The sequence below is a fragment of the Gossypium raimondii genome, chromosome 8 (assembly GCF_025698545.1).
Source record: "Gossypium raimondii isolate GPD5lz chromosome 8, ASM2569854v1, whole genome shotgun sequence".
In the NCBI taxonomy this organism is placed as follows: Eukaryota; Viridiplantae; Streptophyta; class Magnoliopsida; order Malvales; family Malvaceae; genus Gossypium; species Gossypium raimondii.
This window is the reverse complement of record NC_068572.1, coordinates 22973053-22992768: the sequence shown is the minus strand read 5'-3', so window position 1 is coordinate 22992768 and position 19716 is coordinate 22973053. Positions and strand designations below refer to the sequence as shown.

Genomic DNA, 19716 nt, shown 5'->3' with positions numbered 1-19716 from the left:
TTTTAATCTCTTTTCTTACCTGTTGAATCATCTAGAATTTCATCAGATATACGGGAAAGCTCACACAAAGTGTGCCTTTACATATAACCATAACCTTTCCTTTACATCATTACTCACACGAGCTGTGAAATAGGCCTTCTCACACGAGCTATAGGTTGGAATGGAAGCTACATGATGCTGCTCACACGAGCTGTGGAGTATCCGCAACAAATGCAAGACCTCAGCCATTGGTACGACATTCAACCAACACCCGAAACATAAAACCCCTAATGACATGTCATTTGTATCCTACGAATTTCTAAGGTTCAACCAAGACTCGATAACTGTCATAGCATTGATTTGTTTATACATCATTCAATTACATTACGAATAACAAAATAACATACATTTAAATAACATGAATATAACAACCGTCCATACGAACTTACCTCAATAACTAGGGCATAGAAGTTAAATCGAGCTAATCTGAAGCTTTTGCTTTGCCTCGATCTAGGTCAATACGTGGTTTATCTTGATATAAATAGGCAGTTTCAATCCATTTAATACTTATAGTATTTAATTTAAACCACATTTCATATTTATGAAAAATTACTATTTTTCCCCTAACATTTTAACTTTTTCACAATTTAGTCCTTAAGCTTATAACTAAAATCTAACCATTTTAGTCTAATTCCATGTTAACCAAACATGTAAGGAACGTTGAAACAACTAATATTCACCATCATTTCACAATAAAACCCTAGCATTTAAACTTTTAACAATTTAATCCCTAATTCCAAATTTCATCAAATATCATTTAACAAAACTTGTTTATTTTTCAACAAAGATTCATAATCTATCATTTAACATCAAAACACAATCAAAAACATTCATGGAAAGTCCCTCAACCTTTAATAGTTTTACAAATTGAACCCTGGGCTAGCTAAATTAAGCTAAAACGATCTCAAAAACATAAAATCATTAAAAACTAACCTCAAAAATGGCAACATGCAAGAACAATGCTAGCCGAATCTTCAAAGCACCAAAAATGGTGTTTTTTCTTCACTATTTCGGTGGTGGAGCGAAATGACAAAGATGAAACAATTTTTGTTTCATTTAGTTTAATTTTAATTTGTTTAAATACCGTTTTAACCTTTAAAAACTATCATAATTACATTAATACCTTGCCATGCACATCCACTATCCCATATAAATGGTCGATTTACCACTAAAGTCCTTTAGTTTAAGATTTCATAGTCATTTAACCCTTTTTACTAATAGAACTTAACTTTTGCATATTTTACGATTTAGTTCTTTTTACCTAATTAAGTATGTAAACATCAAAATTTCTTAACTAAATTTTAATACGACCTTAATATATTCTCGTAGACATTAAAATAATAAAATAATAAATAATAATTTACCCTTCCAATTTGTGGTCCCGAAACCACTATTCTAATATCACTAAAAACGGGTTGTTATAACTCTCCCCCTAAAGGAATTTTCATCCTCGAAAATCTTACCAGAGAATAGGTTCAGGTATTGCATTTTGATAGCTTCTTCTAGTTCCCAGGTAGCCTCCTCTATTCTGTGTCATTGCCAAAGAACTTTAACTATAGTTATACTTTTACTTCTCAATTCTTTAACTTCCTGAGCTAGAATTCTGATCGGTTCTTCATTGTACATCATATCTGGCTGAATCTCAACATTTACAGGTGAAATCACGTGTGAAGGATCTAATCGATACCGTCGTAACATCGATACATGAAATAAGTTATGGATCTTTTCTAGCTTTGACGGTAAAGCCAATCAATAAACTACTAGCCTAATCCTCTCAATGATCTCATACGGTTTGTTTAATCGGGGAGTAAGTTTCCCTTTTCGACCAAATCGGAGAAATTTCCTCTAAGGCGATACTTTATGAAATACCTTGTCGCCAACTTGAAACTCTATATATTTTCATTTCAGATCTGCGTAAGATTTCTGTCGATCCGAAGCTACTTTCAAATTGTCACGTACTACTTTGACTTTTTCTTCGATTTCTCGAATCAAATCAACACCGAATAACTTTTTCTCGCTTATCTCAGTCCAATATAATGGCGTTCGACATTTTCAACCATACAAAGCTTCGTACGCTTCCATTTTAATACTCGTCTAATAACTGTTATTGTACAAAAATTCAACCAACAGCAGAAATTTCTCCCAGTTACCTTCGAACTCTAAAACACAACATCGTAACATATCTTTGAGTATTTGAATTACTCACTCAGACTGACCATCAGTTTGTAAATGAAACTTGTACTAAAATGCAGTTGAGTACCCAGAGCTTCATGTAACTTACTTCAGAATCGAGACATAAATTGCGGATCCCTGTCAGAAATAATAGAAACTGGCACACCATGAAATTTAACAATCTCAGAAATATACATTTCTACTAGCTTCTCAAGTGAAAAACCCGTATGCACAGGAATGAAATGCGCGAATTTTGTGAAACGATCTACAATAACCCATACAACATCTTTCTTTCTTAGACACATTCCCATTTTCACTCTAGAATCATCACAGGTTGTAATAAACTAAAAGGTACCTGATGTTCGGCTTTAACTTGCTGATAGATTAAGCATCTTGATACAAACTCTAAAATTTCCCGTTTCATACCTGGCCAGCAATACATCAATAAGTTACTGCTATGAGCTTCCTGTAAAATCATCTAAATGAGATCAGAATTCTTCGAAACACATATTATATTTCTAAAATACAAATTGTCATCTGAACCAACATGAAAATCTGTATTAGATGTTAAGTCAATCTGTTTCCATTTATCAATCAAATTATCGTCACTTTTTTGTGCTTCACAAATTTGTAGAGAAAACGTTGGTCTAGATTCCCATTCAACTAAAATTGAACCATCATCAATTAACATCAATTGTGTGTTCAAAACTCACAAAACATACAAAGATTTTCTACTCAAATCATCAGCAATGACATTAGCCTTTCCCGAATGATAATCAATGATCAAATCATAATCTTTCAATAACTCAAGCCATCTACGCTATCTCAAATTCAAATCTTTCTATGACATCAAATACTTCAGGCTTTTCTGATCCATGAAAATATGAAATTTTTCATCGTACAAATGGTTTCGTCAAATCTTTAAAGCAAATACGATAACTACAAGCTCTAAATTGTGAGTCAAATAATTCTTTTTGTATGGCTTCAACTGTCGAGAAGCATATACTATCATCTTGCATTCTTGCATCAAAACACAGCCTAAACCATCCAATGAAGCATCACTATAACTTACAAATTCCTTACCAGACTCTGGCTAAACCAACACAGGTGCCTTGGTTAACAACGCTTTCAACTGGCTAAAACTTTGCTCACAATTTTCAGACCATTCGAACTTGACATATTTTTGTAGCAGTTTCGTCAACAGTGTAGCAATCATCAAAAATCCATTGACAAATCTTCTATAATATTCAGCTAAACCCAAAAATCTTTTCACCTCTAACACATTTCTCAGAGGTTTCCAGTCCACTATAGCTGAGATTTTACTCGGATCAACTCTAATATTGTCTGCCGACACTACATGTCCCAAAAATCCAACTTCTCGGAGCTAGAACTCACATTTGCTAAACTGAGTGAACAATTATTTTTAGCGTAAAGTTTGCAAAACAAATCTCAAATGTTGGGCATGATCTATCTCATCTCTGGAATGGATCAAAATGTCATCAATGAACACAACAAATCTGTCTAAGTACGATCTAAATATTCTGTTCATCAAGTCCATAAACACAGTAGGTGCATTGGTCAAACCAAATGACATAACAAGAAATTCATAATGTCCGTACCTAGTTCTGAAAGCAGTCTTTGACACATCCGAGTCTTTAACCTGTAGCTGATAATATCTAAAACAAAGGTCGATGTTTGAAACCACTGTTGCACCTTTCAACTGATCAAACAAATCATCTATACGTGGTAAAAGATACTTATTCTTGATTGTGACTTTATTGAGCTGTCAGTAATCAATACACAATCATATAAACCCATCTTTTTCTTAACAAATAAAACAGGAGCACCCCAAGGAGAAAAGCTAGGCCGAGCAAAGCCCCTATTTGTCAAATCTTGCAACTGTGCTTTCAACCCTTTCAACTCTGTAAGTGTCATTTTATACGAAGCTATCGATATTGGACATGTTCTCGACACTAATTCAATAGCAAACTCAACCTCTCTGATCAGCGAAAACCTTGGTAATTCTTCTGGAAACACATCTATAAACTCACATACAATCGAAACCGATTTTAACTTCAATTTCGAAACCCTGGAATCAAATATATAAGTGAGATACGCTTCACAGCCCTTTCTAACATATTTATGTGCTGTAATAGTTGAGATAACATTAGACGTACCATCTAATGTATCTGATTCAACTCGAATCATTTCATCATTCTAACATTTTAACATGATATGCTTTCATCTACAATTCACAATAGCATCATGCAGAGTTAACCAGTCCATACCCAGAATCACATCAATTCATCAAAGGGTAATAACATCAAATCAACCAGAAAGTTGCAACCCCGGATCATTGAAAGACAGTTCCCATAGACTTTATCAATTAATACATACTGACCTAGAGGGTTTGTTCCTTTAACCACAAATTCAGTAGACTCAAAATGTATTTTCTTATCCAACACTAAAGTTGTGCATACATATGACTGTGTTGACCCTAGGTCAATCAAAGCATTAACATTAGTATCAAATATAGAAAATGTACAAGTGATCACATTAGGTGCTAAAGCTTCCTCTCGAGCACAATTTACGTAAGCCCTAGCTAGTGCCCATGCCTCAGATCTAACAGCAGTATCTTTCATTCCACCTCAACTGTTACCCGCATTTCCAGTGTTATGGGGTGGTCTCCCTCTCGCAGTAGTATTACTCGAACGAGTATTTTGAGCCTTTTCTTTATCAGACCTTTCTAGGCAATCTTTGAGAAAATGATCGTAGGAACCACATTTAAAACAAGACTCGTCTTTCAACCTCCATTCATCGAAGTGTCGTCTATTACATTACTGACATTCAGGCTTGTTGTTCCTAACACTACCCACACTTGCTACAGATGTAGCCTGAGGTTTCGAGCTCGAATGATGCTTTCCTTTATCTCTCCCAGAATAATCAATCAAAGTTGATGAATGACTGTGGAATTCCTTTGACTTCTTCGATGGAGAAGAGATAATTTTCCCATAGGTTGAGTTCTCGTATCATGGGCCTCAAAATTTGCTTTTCTTTTCGCTTTACTAAGCTCCTCGGCCTTGTGTGCTCTATCAACCAGAACTACGAATTCTTTCAGCTCAAGAATCCTGACTAGCAACTTAATATCTTCATTTAGACTGTCTTCGAACCGTGTACACATGACAGCTTCAAATGGTATGCATTCCCGAGCATATTTCCTGAGTCGTAAAAATTCTCTCTCGTATTTAGCCACTAACATACGACCTTATTTCGATTACAGAAATTCTTACGTTTCTTGTCGAGGAACCTCTGACTTACATATTTCTTTCTGAACTCTGTTTGGAAGAATTCCTAATTTACACAATCCCTCTGTCCTACCAAAATTAATGTATTACACCACTGATAAGTCGAGTCTTTCAATAAAGAAATAGCACATTTCAAGCATTCAATTTGTGTACAAGATAATTCATCGAAAACCCTCATCATGTTTTCTAACTAGAACTATGTTATCTCTGGATTGTCTTTGGCTATACCGAAACTGTTTAGCCTCATATTTTCTGATTTTATCAACTAGAGGCTTGTTTGTACGTATTTGATCCAAACCCTAAGGAATTACGGAGACCTATTAGGGTACGGGTAGGGTGGAGGTCGTTGAGCCATGGGTTCGTTCTCACGAACTCAGAAAACCATTTGGACATCATCTGGAAGAAGACTTCTTTAACCTCTCCTCTCCAGCCCTCAGACACAAGCCTACTACCACTAGAAGCTACTCTGTGAATGGAGGCTTGTGCGATACTTTCAACTTCATCGGAATCGACTCAATTAGATGACATTTTATCTATATGAAAACGTAATTCAATTTGAGTTAGGAGATATCAAACTATCACAGGTTATATAATGACATGTATTTCTAGACTCCATACATGCTACGTTTAGTTTTAGAATCGACTAAACCATAGCTCTGATACCACTAAATATAACACTCTTAACCCGTATTCGTCATCAAATTAGGGTTACAGAGCATTACCATACAATCAAAAACATTTAAACTTAACTTCATTCAATAACATAAACAAATCATAAACCCGTCATATCCATACATACCGTCCCTAAATTGAGCCCTTGAGGCCTTAAAAATACCTTAGAAATGATTCAAAACCAATTTGAAATCATTTGAAAAGTCTAAGAAAAAGTCACAAATATTTAGAAACAGGGGTCACATGGCCATGTGGCCAGGCCGTGTGCCTCACACGGCTAAGACATACGCCCGTGTCTTAGGTCGTGTGACCTTCGAAATAGGGGTACACAGTCGTGTCCCATCCTATGCCCTCACCCGTGTAACTCTCTGAGTAAGGTCACACGCCCGTGTCACATGCCTATGTGCCAGGCCATGTAACTCTCTGAGTTGCCCCACAGACCCGTGTGCCAGGTCGTGTGCTAGGCTATGTAACTTACTGAATTACATACAAAGGAACTCTCAGATGACACACAGCCATGTCGTTAGGTCATGTGCCACACACGCACGTGTGTCAGGCCGTGTGGCCCAAAAATTCGCCTTAGATCAAGCCATTACAATACCATTTCATACATAAATATTTAGACCAAATATTCACACTTTCATAACACCAAAACATCATCTAAACACACATAGATTTTCCATTTCAAGAATCCTAAATCAACTAACCAATATGCCATTCAAAGGCACCTCAAATGCATTCATCATCATTTACCTAAACATATCAATTTTACCAAATTTAAAACATCAAATTCTAGTTTCATATTTTCCAAACATACTGAAACTTGACCATAAACATACCAATACAGAACATACCATATGAGTCATTCAAAACATGCATCATAAGATAGCCAATATGACACAATCTAGCAAGGCATCAAATGGTAGCAATAAAGTTAACTTATACAACTTATTCATGCCAATTCACCAATCAAGCATTCAGCAAAATGCCATTATAATTCACCCAATACATTCCATTATAACCTTGGCCAAAACTATCGATATTTATGCTGGATAGTGTGATAGATCTCCGATAAGCTTCCAAACTGATTGAGCTTCTGATATTCTATGAAACATAGGAAATAAACTACGTAAGCAATTGATGCTTAGTAAGTTCGTAGAAAATAAAACTTAACTTACCATTTCATTTACATAAGATAAAGTATAAGCATAATATAACCCAAACCACAAGCTTGGTACAAGACTAAAAATCATCATCAATACACAAGTTAGCACACTTGCACATAACTCAAATGAATCAACCATAGCATAAGTTATTTTCCATATGTAATACATCAATTACTTCATGCATTCTTTCCATAAGATCATGCTTGATTCCATTTGAGTACTTACCTTTTCAATCCCTTTTCTTGCCCGTTTAACCATCTAGAATTTCATCAAATACACGGGAAAGCTCACACAAAGTGTGCCTTCACATATAACCGTAACCTTTCCTTTACATCATTGCTCACACGAGCTGTGAAATGGGCCTGCTCACACAAGCTGTGGATCGAAATGTAAGCTACACGATGCTGCTATGGAGTATCTATAATAAATGCAAGACCTCAGCCATCGATAGGACATTCAAGACCAGCAACAGAAACATGAAATCTCTAATGACATGTCATTTGTATCCTACAAATTTCTAAGGTTCAACCGGGACTCGACAACCGTTATAGCATTGATTTGTTTATACATCATTCAATTACATTATGCATAACACAATAAAATACATTTAAATAACATGAATATAACAGTCGTTCATACGACCTTACCTCGATAGCTAGGGCGTAGAAGTTAAATCGAGCTAATCCGAAGCTTTTGCTTTACCTTGATCTAGGTCAGTATGTGGTTTATCTTGATCTAAATAGACAATTTCAATCCATTTAATACTTATAGAATAAAATTTAATCCACATTTCATATTTATGCAATATTACTATTTTGCCCCTAACATTTTAATTTTTCCACAATTTAGTCCTTAAGCTTATAACTAAAATCTAACCATTTTAGTCCAATTCTCTAACAGCTCGATTTTGACCCTACTCAGAATAGTGGTTTCGGGACCACAAATCTGAGTCTAAAAAATATTTTAAAACTATTTTTTTGTGTTTATTATGTGTGAAATTACATGTGTGAAAGTTTCGTGAAATAATTTTATTGTTTGTGTGATTAATTTGAGAAAAGAGCTTAATCGCGTAAAATGAAAATTTAAAGGTTAAATATGAAAGTGCCTAATTGTTGTTGTCTTTATAATTTGGAGGTTTTATGAAGCAATTAGCCCACTATATAAGTTAGTGGACGGCAATGGTCAAGAATGACCTTATATTATATGTTTTATACATTAATTAGTAAAGGTTAATTTAGTAAAATAATAATAAGGTTCATATATGTTATAATATATCAAATTAAAAGCCATGTTCTTCATCTTTTCACCAAATTTGAAAGAAAAAAAAAGAAAAGGGTTTTAAGCTTTGTTTCATTCGGCACTTCCAAGTCTTGATTAAGGTATGGATTTTGTTCGGTTTTTGATAATTTTTTATGTTTATGAGATCGTTGCTTCGTGTTCTTCAAAACCCATGCTTCAATTTTGTGAATTGATGATGATTTTGAAATATGTCATTGATGAATTCATGAGTTTTATGATGTTTGAAGGTGAAATATTAAGTATGTGTTAGATTAACATAGTTTGTTTTTGAATTTTTGATGAAATTGAGTAATTAGGGCTAAATTGCAAAAATTATATTTTTAGGGACTAAAATGTAAAATAAATAAAATGTGTGGACTTAGATGAACATGAGCAAGATTCGGCCAAGCTATAGTGTGGTTAAATTTTGCATATTTTGTGTTTTATGCAATAGGGACTAAATTGCAAAAAATGTAAAATATCAGGGGCAAAATGGTAATTTGCCCATTTATGTGTTTTTGGATTAAATTGAATGAATTTGTGATTAAATTAGTTAAATTTGAATTTATTTAGATCAAGAATGAAAGAAAACGGAATTAGATCAAGGGAAGTCGAAAGTAGTCGAGTAGTCAATTTCATCTGTCGATATCCGAGGTAAGTCTATAAGCATATAAATGTCGTTAAATTTGATAATATATAAATGTTACTTGATGAATGGAATTTTTGTGAAAAAAATTTGTGTATGGCCGAATGTGTATTGAGCAAAGGAACTATGTTTCGAGTTCGATTCGATCGAGATTCAACGTCCGAAAGTCACGTACGAACCCTAGGAATTGATAGGATACATATGTCATGACATAGGACCTTCGATATGTGTTTTTGTGTAATACCACGTCTAGGACGTCGGCTTCAACTTGTGTTTACATGTAAGACCCTGTCTGGGATAGTGGCATCGATATGTGATTACATGTAAGACCACATCTGGGACGTTGGCATTGTACGAGTTTTTCAATTATCCGCATATCCTTTTTATTTTCGAACAGTTCAACGGGCAATGTGAGTTAATGACCGAATGAAAAATTAAATTACGGGTTCAGGTATGTGTTAGTTAAATGTTTATATGAAAACGAGGTAAGTTGATTACTTGAAATGATACAAGGTATGTGAATATGAATTTTGGATTAATATGTTTGAACATACATATAAGTGATTCGACTTAGTGATGTAATTGTAATATTAAAAGTGAAAAAATATATGTGTAGATGATTGATTAAATTCGATCATATGATATGTATGTGTGATTAAAATATGACCTTTGTAGTAAATGATATCTTTGTGTTTATGTGTATTCGACCATATTAGTAAAATGTTAATATGCCTTGTTAATATATATGTTTTTGCTTATGACTTACTAAGCTTAAATAGCTTACTCGGTGTGTGTTCTTGTTTACCTCTATTTTATAGATTTAGGAGTCACGATACGAGCTCGAGGATCGTCAGCAAAGTCTATCACACTATCGACACCTTTTGGTATTTTGTTAAATTTTGAATTCGATATTATGACATGTATAGGCTTGCTTATGTTTTTGGTTAGTTTTGGATCATGTATATAAATGGCCATGCGAAAATGGCTTAATTTCCATGCTTATATTCGGTTTGGTTTAAAAATGGCTTGTCTATGATCAATGTGTTTAAGTACGGTTTTATGTGTTTTTGAATGGGTGCTTGATGTGTTTAATTTTTATGCTTGAATTTGACTATATTTGATCATGAATTGAGCTTGCATTCGAATGAGATATTCAAATCGCATGTATGTGATAAACTTGGGTTATTCTAGGTATTAGATTCTCAAGATGTGAGTTGGATAAATTTAGGTGAAATGTTAATTACACTATAGATGGAATGATAGTTTATTTCGGTCATTCGTAATGAAATAATATATGCATATTAGGTCTTATGAGTTAGCACCAAAGTTGTTTATATAATTGGTTAATGAATGGTAAATAATGGGTTTATGATGTATTTGATTGTATATTGACTATATAGGTTCGGTTGCTATTGGTAAGTAATGAATATATCTCATGATTGTTTTGGTACAAATCCAAATGGCAAATGAAATAGTATGGTTTCGTTATGATATTTGATTAATTATGATATGCATATAAACTTGATAATGGTATGATCGAATCAATGTTTAGTTAATAGGATAAAATGTGAAGTTTAGGTAAACTAATATGCATATGCAAATTTGATGTACATAGAAATGTTATTTATGTGCAAATGTTAAATGTGACTTTACTTTATAGGGCATGTGCGCATTTCAATTATTTATAAACATCAATAGTATGTTCGCCATGACGTAATGTTACTATGTTTGTATATACATTTGATTATGAAATGGTATAAAATGGTTCGGTTGGTTTAATATGCGCGTGTATTGAAGTAATATGATTGATAATCAACATAGGTTATATTTTTTTATTTATATTCGATATATACTATATGATGATATATGCTTGGTATATAGAAGGTGAGTAATAAATCAATGGGTTTATAACTTGTGCATATTTTGAATTGAGTTATTATGGAACATGTTCAATTGTTTTGATGTAAGTGCGAATTGTATTAGTTGGAAATTTTGAAAAGTGTTGAATTATGAATTATGACTAGTAAGATATGATTGATTTGATTTGGAACTATGATTCATGTTTACGAAATTTTAAATTAATTAATTCGTGGATAGTTAAGTCTGATAAGGTTTTAAATGTATCGTTATTCTTTGATGTATAAAATGTGTTTAATGATTGTGCTAAATCATGCTAAGTCCGGTAATGCCTCGTAACCCGAATCCGGTGATGGATACGGGGTAGGGGTGTTGCAAATTCCATGTCAACCAAACATGTAAGGGACCTTGAAACAACTCATATTTACCATCATTTCACAATAAAACCCTAGAATTTAAGCTTTTAACAATTTAATCCCTAATTCCAAATTTCATCAAAAATCATTTAACAGAAGTTGTTTATTTTTCAACAAAGATTCATAATCTATCATTTAACATCAAAACTCAATAAAAAAACATTCATGGCAAGTCCCTCAACCTTTAATAGTTTTACAAATTAACCCCTGGGCTAGCTAGATTAAGATAAAATGACCTCAAAAACATAAAAATCATTAAAAACTAACCTAAAAAATGACAACATGCAAGAACAATGCTAGCTAAATCTTAAAAGCACCAAAAATGGTGTTTTTTCTTCACTATTTCGGTGGTGGAGTGAAATGAGAAAGGTGAAATAATTTTTTGTTTCATTTAGTTTTAATTTTAATTTGTTTAATTACCATTTTAACCTTTAAAAACTATCATAATTACATTAATACCTTTCCGTGCACATCCACTATCCCATATAAATGGTCTGTTTTCCATTCAAGTCCTTTAGTTTAAGATTTCATAGTCATTTAACCCTTTTACTAATAGAACTCAACTTTTTCATATTTTACAATTTAGTCCTTTTATTTAATTAACTATGTAAACATCAAAATTGCTTAATGAAATTTTAACACAACCTTAATATATTCTTGTAGACATTAAAATAATAATAAAAATAATTTACTTGTCCGATTTATAGTCCTGAAACCACTTTTTCGATATCACTTAAAACGAGATATTACAAATAATTTGTCCAAAATTTGGACAACCAACCCAACAAAAAAATTATATCCTTAATTAACCTTATAACATGTATAAATCATACATTTTGTCCTAAAATTTGACAATGTTTCATAACCAATGTTCTTGTCTTTAAACGTGTTTAATTGACAAGCAAACATCAAGTTTGAAACTCAATTCAGCATCCTAACAGGTAAACCTCCACTTCCATGTAAACATACCAACCTAAAAAGTATAAGGATCTCACGAAACTCACCAAAAATGAAGCCTCCAAAGCTGCTACCACCACTCATGCAAGCTCCCTAGTGAAATTCTTGAAAGAAACAGCTCCTAAACAAGCTAGATTTGTGTCTTCGGCCCACTTGTAGCCGGTGCTAACACACCTCCACCCCCAACCCTACCCCGAAAGAATAAAAAAATTACCAGAAGGAAATAAAGATGAAAACCCCCTCTTTCCCTCTTTTCCACCTTAAGGAAAAACAAATAAAATTTGCTAAAGTCTAATCTATAACCGGCCACCAATCCTCATTCGTGTGTCATGGGTTGCGCATAAATCTAAGTCTGTGATACATGCACCCACCAACCTCCACTTCCAAATTATTATTACCAGGTATGTTCCTCCTATTCTCCCTTAAGCCCATTAGCTTGTTTCACATAAATGGAACATTATAGATGGCTTCTAACTAAGATAGTTAGCCAGCCCACATGTAAAACAAAAATGTAATATAATAAATTCTATTATTTGGTTTACCAACTTACTTAGGTTCATCAATACCAAAATTAAATATCTAAAATTTGGTTGTGACAGTTGGGACTTAAAGTTGTTAATTGCTTGAACTGCTTCAATTGAATGGAAGTGTCCGATTGCAGTGGCCATTAGCACTTGGCATTGTGAAAAATATGTAAACAAAATAACAAAGAATACAAATGTTTGTTTACACAGTTCAAATTTCCTACATCTACAGAACCTAGCTCTGTGAGTAATTATACTATTCTTAATCCGCAATACAACAAGTAAATCACACTCTATCACACCCTAGTATAGAGACCTCACCTTTATACCTAAAGACTAGAACACTCACCTCTAAATTCTCTCTCTGAGAATTTAAACTATAAACACAAATTGTTTACACTTTAATGGCAATCACATAATTAGTTCCTCAATGAAGAAATGAAGTGCACTCAATATGCTCTCATAAATAACCTAAACAACTCTAGTAATATATATGTTTTTAGGTTTGCTAACGTACTAGTGATTGAATACAATGCAACCCCTTAAAATCAACAACTACAATATAGCAACAGTAATATACTACTAAAGTTCAATAAAACATGATTTGATGGAGATTTAGTCTTCAAGGTAACCTTCAATTTGATCCCGAACAATTCTCCATAATCAAAGGGTTTCAATCCAATCCAATTCAATCTTCACAATGCAACGGATTGGTTTTCATAGTTGGGCTTCCATATCTTCAAAATATCAACATACTTAATGGCTCAAAGATTTTGTTTCAATAAATTGCCAACATCAAATATAACAAGTGTTGCTGAACTGTCGCAGGGATAGATGATAATTGCCACTACCGCAAGGGCGAAGCCAAAACAATTTTTTAGGGGGGCGAATGAAATTTTAATTTTTTATAGTCTATATCTTTACAATTTTTAAAGGATTAAATCAATTTTTTATAATTTTAGGGGGGCCAAAGTGCAATTTTATCTTTACTAATTCAAAATTTTAAAAAAAATTTAGAAGGCCTAAATAGCAATTTTTCATTTTAGGGGGGCTGGGGCCCATGCCAGTCCCCCTAGATTCGCCTCTGCACTATCGAGTGCTACTCAAAATGCTTCTCCACAACTTGCCTCAACATAGATGTTGCATTTTTTCCCTAAATTTTATGTTTTTTAAACTATATTATAATTTTTAAAAAAAGTTTTATAATTTTGGAAAAATTGTGATTTTCATGTTTTAATTGAGATTTTTAAAAAATCTTTTTTAAGTTTTTTTACATTTTCTATTTTCATTTTTTTAAAGAAAAAACAGCTTGTTATATTTTGAGATTTTATAATAAATTTTGGGGAAAATTTTCTGGTATTTCAAAGAATTTTTTGAACTTTTTCTAATTTTAAATTTTATGTATTTTTAAATTTTACCTTATAATTTTCAGTTTATTTATAATTTTTCAAAAATTGCTTCTATTTAAAAAATCTTTAATTTTTTCTAAATTATATTGATATTTTAAAATTATTTTACATCAAGCATCAATGAACTAACAGATATGCCGTTGGCCAATGAACTATACAACCGACAAATTACCATATTAAAGTGATAAATTGGTTGAATATTAATTTGATTAGCATAGATAATATTGCCAATAATATTTGTCAATGTAAGAGAACGTGAGTTCAAGCGCAAGGAAATATCTTTATCCTCTTATTTAAGGATTGCAGAGGAATTATGGATAGTCTTAAGCATTTATAAAATAAATAAATAAATAAATAATCAAAGTGATAAGAAAATAAAATAGGGAGTGATAAAAGTGAACAACTGCTTTTAACCCATAAATAAGAAAACCTTGTGTTAAGCTTAGAGATTTGTCGCCAATGCAGTAATTGTTTCAGTCCACTGCATTATCCAAAGCTGTTACTGTTTTTCTTCTATTTTCTTTCAAAGAATTCATCATCCAGACAATTTGAGATGACTTTTCTCAATAAAGAAAGTAATTTGAGCAGGGAAAAAATTAAAGTGGGTATTAGAATTCCTTTAAGTTGATACTGTAATACTTTGACAAGGGTTAAATAACTCTGCAAAATGTACGACTAAAAAGTGTATGAAGATCGACTACATTCATTGGCTTGAATCAAAATTACTAGATTGATCTTCCGAGTCCATGATCATAGTAATATGCGGGTCCTCCTCAACCTTGGTATCTTTGGGAAGCACATTGCAGTTAATGGTGTGCCACACCGGTCTCTCTTCTTGGAATAACCTAAAGAACTCAAGGATAGTATGAGAATCTTTTATTTAAATAAATAAATGGCGGCATTAGACACATTATGAAACAGCCCTTTTTCTCATGTTGGAATGAAAGAGTTTTTTGACTGCAACAAACAGAGCTAACTAGAAATTTATGGATGACAATTTGACAGTTTATCAACACTTCAATATTTTTCATGTTGTTTGTTAGTATGACTAACTGGTATAGATCAACTGGTAAAACTGGAAGTTCCCAAGACCCAAGTGGCAGCTGGTAAAGTTTACACCCCTCTGTTACACAATCAGAAAGTGGTATGCATGTACTAAACAGGGTTTCTTTTTCTCTCAACATGCCTACATTATACCTATCCAGCATTTTTGGTAAGCATCTCAGGACACTTGCTCATTGGCCATTTCAATTAATGGTCCAATGTTTGGTTTTGTTGTAGTGACTAGATCGCTATTTCATACTGAGAAGAAAGGATAACACGAAGCATTCGTTCATGTTCTATTTACATACAATTTCCTGTAATAGTAGATAACTGATCTTTCCAAAAGGCACAATCAGCTGTGAGTAACTAGAACCAGTAGTTCTAACCTTAGCATTCAGAGAAGAGAGAGAGAGACTCACGGGTGTTTGCATAGCATAGGGCTTTGAATAGTAAGTGCATACTTGCACGTGGATAACTCTGTAATTGAACTAATCATTGCTCTCGGCTCCGAGCAGACAAATCTCACCTACAAACAGTAAGAAGGAAAGCAATGAGAATGAATCTAAAAACAAAATCAAGGGCCTTTTCCCTCCAAAGGATATCTACAAACCATATCACAATCCTGTAATTTTATTGCTTCATACCTCAGTTTCTCGTGGCTGATTAGTAAGATCACATTGGGTTCCATTCGTATATTGATGAGCATGATACCTGTATGAGATGCAGGATCATTATTATTTATTAGTAATCTTTTTCTTTTCTTTCCTTCTTTTACTTCACTAATTACTTTTCACCGCTTGAAACCTCCTATTGTTATAAAAAAAGAAATAAAGATGAAAAACTACAGGTATAACCTAAAATTTTAAACCACTTGAGGCCTCACCTTTGCGATGCATCTTTCGAGCGAGGATCTTTTAATGTGGATATGTCAGAGAGATTCTGGTTGAAGGCAGCAGTGGCCTCTTCATCATATACACCCAAGACAAATTCCTGAACCACCTGCAATAATCCAAAAATGATAGAAAATGTGCACAAGATATCAATAAAATCTTCTTTGGAAGCTCACTGTATTCATTAAGGTAATGAACAGGACATGGTAGGAATACTCAAAATTAATTTTTATGATAGCAAAAGACGCTGCTGCATCTGCATTTATAACTATTACTATATTACTACCACCTATTGTATAAATTGCTACTCAGATCAAATAGATGGTGCAAGCACCATATTCAGTGCCCAAAACCATCAGTTGAGTATCCATAAGGTTCTGCTCATTGAACCTTTTTGTTATATTTTAGTAATTCATTTCAGAAAATAATGATATTCAGCATCACTGAAGGATAGATACATCACAGACAGAACTCTCATACTAGTTAAAAAAACCAAGTTTAATGTAAATATGAGCACCTTAAATTCAATAAAAAAATATACCTTATCCTCTTCCACATGTATTTGCCGTAACCGATTTTGATAGCAAAATTCATAAGACCACCAACCCTCTTGCTGCATAGAAAATAGCTGACAACATAAGCACTAGAGGCAGATATGAAATAAGCAGCACGCAACTTGAAGGAAGAACAAAGGCTTTTTAATTCTTTGCATTAATCTCTCATGACAGCATCATCAATTCACCAGACAGCGTGTAGGAACCAGGTGCTCACTCTGATAAAGCATCGATCTTTCAGTACTTCCAGCAGTTCATCAGGCGTCTTCAGTTTAACCTGTTTCTCAGATTCCACAATCATGCTACTAACGTTCTGCTGAGTAACTGGCCTTAGAGTCTTGGTTTTCTCCACCTTAGGCAAGAAACATAAAAAATTCTTTCCATCTTTATTAGGCATAAAAACAGACTCCTGATCATCATCCTGCGAAATGTTCCAGGCATTGTAATAGTAGATCACTAAAAATGGAACTTGATAGGTTCACATCAAAGGAAAACCAGCCCACTAAACGTATATGCACATGGAAAATTATGACAAGATTATGATGCCAAGATTTTCATTCGTCTTATTACCATTAATAACCCTCTTTTATAGAAACAGCACCAGGTTGCATGCCAAGATTACGCGGTCTCTCCAATTTCAAAATACAAACTTTCTTAAGCATTTGAACACAGTATGAAACAGTATGCTGAAGTGTGTTGCTAGACAAAAAGTATACTAATTTATTTGAACCCACTAATAAGCTGTAAATAATAAGAGCATGTTATGTAGAAAACTTTAAAATAAAAAAGTCCATGCTTATATTAAGAAGTACACATGTAAATAATTTCAGAAGTTTTACATATTACCATTTATAAATTTTACTTGCTCAAGGAAATATGCAGTGGTGAAAATATAGTTGGTTAAGTCATTAAAGATTATGTTCCCTATGGTCTTGTATTAAAATTGGACCCCTCCACCTCTTGCCAGTAGGTTTTAGGTTGGATGTTCAATATGATAAAGCCCAAGTGAACATCCAGATGATGCTTTAAACCAAGGCTTGATGAGCAAAAACTGTTTAAAATTCTAATCTTACTTACGGGATGGTAGGGAGAGTCTTCAGAATGGAACTCAATCTTGTATTTTGGTTCACGGGAGCTTCGGCCAAGTGTGCCAGCTGTTTATCAGTTAAGTATTAGAAAAGCATCAGAAAACAAGAAAAACTTGATCCCAGTAGAACCAATATTCTAAATACTAAAAAAGAAAGAAAGAAGACTATGACATTGCCAATAAATCAGTTGCAATAGTTAGATGGAAACTCTGTATATGATAGAATCACGCACAAAGACGGACTAGGTTGCAACAATTAATAGCTCTTTCTAATGGCACTTGTGGTGAGTGAAGACCATGCATTCTAGTTTTTCTTCTTCTTTATTTCATTCTCCGGTTTCATTTGTTTCTAAAGTTCACCCATCTTTATTTAAGAACCAATAACCATCCAATTGACCCAAAGCCACAAAGGTATAAGAACATAAGCAACTTGTGGTTCTGTAGGTCAGCTATGATCCATAATATACAAATTTATCAAACAATCAGCACCTAGCATAAATTTGCTTTCATGAATAAATGCTCACTTTCAAAAGTAGTTGGCATTCACAAGTAAAAAAACTAAATTCAACTGCAAACTCTTTCTAGTTGTGAAAAAGAATAAAACACTACTGATGCCGAGACCACTTTACTCAGATCATAAAAATATTCATCATATTGTCTTGCAAGAAGCCCTAGAAGTAAAGTAGGCATCAATCCTAGGCTACCGAAGAACCACTAGTATCTCCCATTTGATCACAATACTTAATTGAATCAAATTCCAAAACCACAAAACCCCCTTCTCTAACCAACAAGGGATGTAGCTGTAATGAAGCTCCTTCCTGCCTTTGGTGCTAATTTCACTACTCAAGCACTACTAATGACTTAGTCATCAATTTCTTTACGGACAAATCGTTCTCCAATTGTGAATAAAAGAGGAACCTATGAACAACCATATACTACTAATTAACAATAAACAATTAGCATGTCTTACAAATAATATAGGAAACATTCATTCATCTAAAACAATAAAATCACTGGGAATCGATATTTTAAGTCCATCTCATGAGCTCAACTCAAAGAAAACCCACAATTTAAAACCACACACACAAAATTAAGATTAATTAACACAAAAGGGGAAAAAACTATGAAATATCGGCTTACCTACATGAGAAGGGAAAATCTGATCGGCTAAGACATTGCTGCACACGATACATAAAACTGCTACGAAACTAACAAATAATCTCATATTGCCTTGTCCTATTTTTTTTGCTTTTCTCTTTAAAAAAAAAAACAAAAATATTGAATAATAATTTGTTTTGTGCCTGCTAAGAATAGGTAAAAGGAAAAGGATGTATCCAGTGCTGTTGAAGATGACTCAAGTCTACGCAGGTTGACCAATGTGATGTAGCCACGTCATGCAAAGCTGTGACACTGGCGGAGATGGGCTTCGTTTTTGTTTGTGTTTAAAAGCGTAAGCCTTCAACATGTTTATGGACCTAAGCCCCGAAATTATCTCATCTTCTAATACAAGGTGAAGTGTTTTAAGGGATAATATAACCTTTAGTCCTTTAACTTGGTAATTTTTTTAACTTTAATCTCTAAACTTTTTTGGTTCACATTAATCTTGAAACTTATCAGTTTTTTTCAATTTGGTTCCTAAATTTGGATTCCGTTAATGCATGATGACATGACACTCTAAAATTATGTCACGTCATCACTTG

General features: G+C 33.4%; 1 protein-coding gene across 2 annotated transcripts; it reads right to left on the bottom strand.

Moving 5' to 3' along the window:
• Positions 1-15020: 15020 nt before the first annotated feature.
• On the bottom strand, positions 15021-19330 carry LOC105791053 (protein OS-9 homolog). 2 transcript variants are annotated; one of them, XM_012618931.2, is made up of 8 exons: positions 19157-19330; positions 18007-18083; positions 17147-17281; positions 16917-16988; positions 16369-16484; positions 16130-16196; positions 15905-16011; positions 15021-15286 (listed from the first exon to the last, which is right to left on the bottom strand). In XM_012618931.2, the coding sequence occupies exons 1-8, from the start codon at positions 19239-19241 to the stop codon at positions 15145-15147; spliced, it is 801 nt and encodes a 266-aa protein (XP_012474385.1). In that variant the 5' UTR covers positions 19242-19330; the 3' UTR covers positions 15021-15144. The 2 variants fall into 2 exon arrangements, with proteins under 2 accessions (XP_012474385.1, XP_012474383.1); XM_012618929.2 differs by having other exon boundaries at positions 17147-17350; positions 19157-19329.
• Positions 19331-19716: the final 386 nt, after the last annotated feature.

Bases quoted from the DNA above. Each gene is read 5' to 3' on its own strand.
- LOC105791053 (XM_012618929.2), bottom strand. From the start codon at position 19,241: ATGAGATTATTTGTTAGTTTCGTAGCAGTTTTATGTATCGTGTGCAGC. The intron at 18,084-19,156 runs GTAAGCCGATAT...ACTGATAAACAG, and splicing joins GATTTTCCCTTCTCATGTAG to CTGGCACACTTGGCCGAAGC. The intron at 16,197-16,368 runs GTGAGGCCTCAA...CATCTCATACAG, and splicing joins TCGAAAGATGCATCGCAAAG to GTATCATGCTCATCAATATA.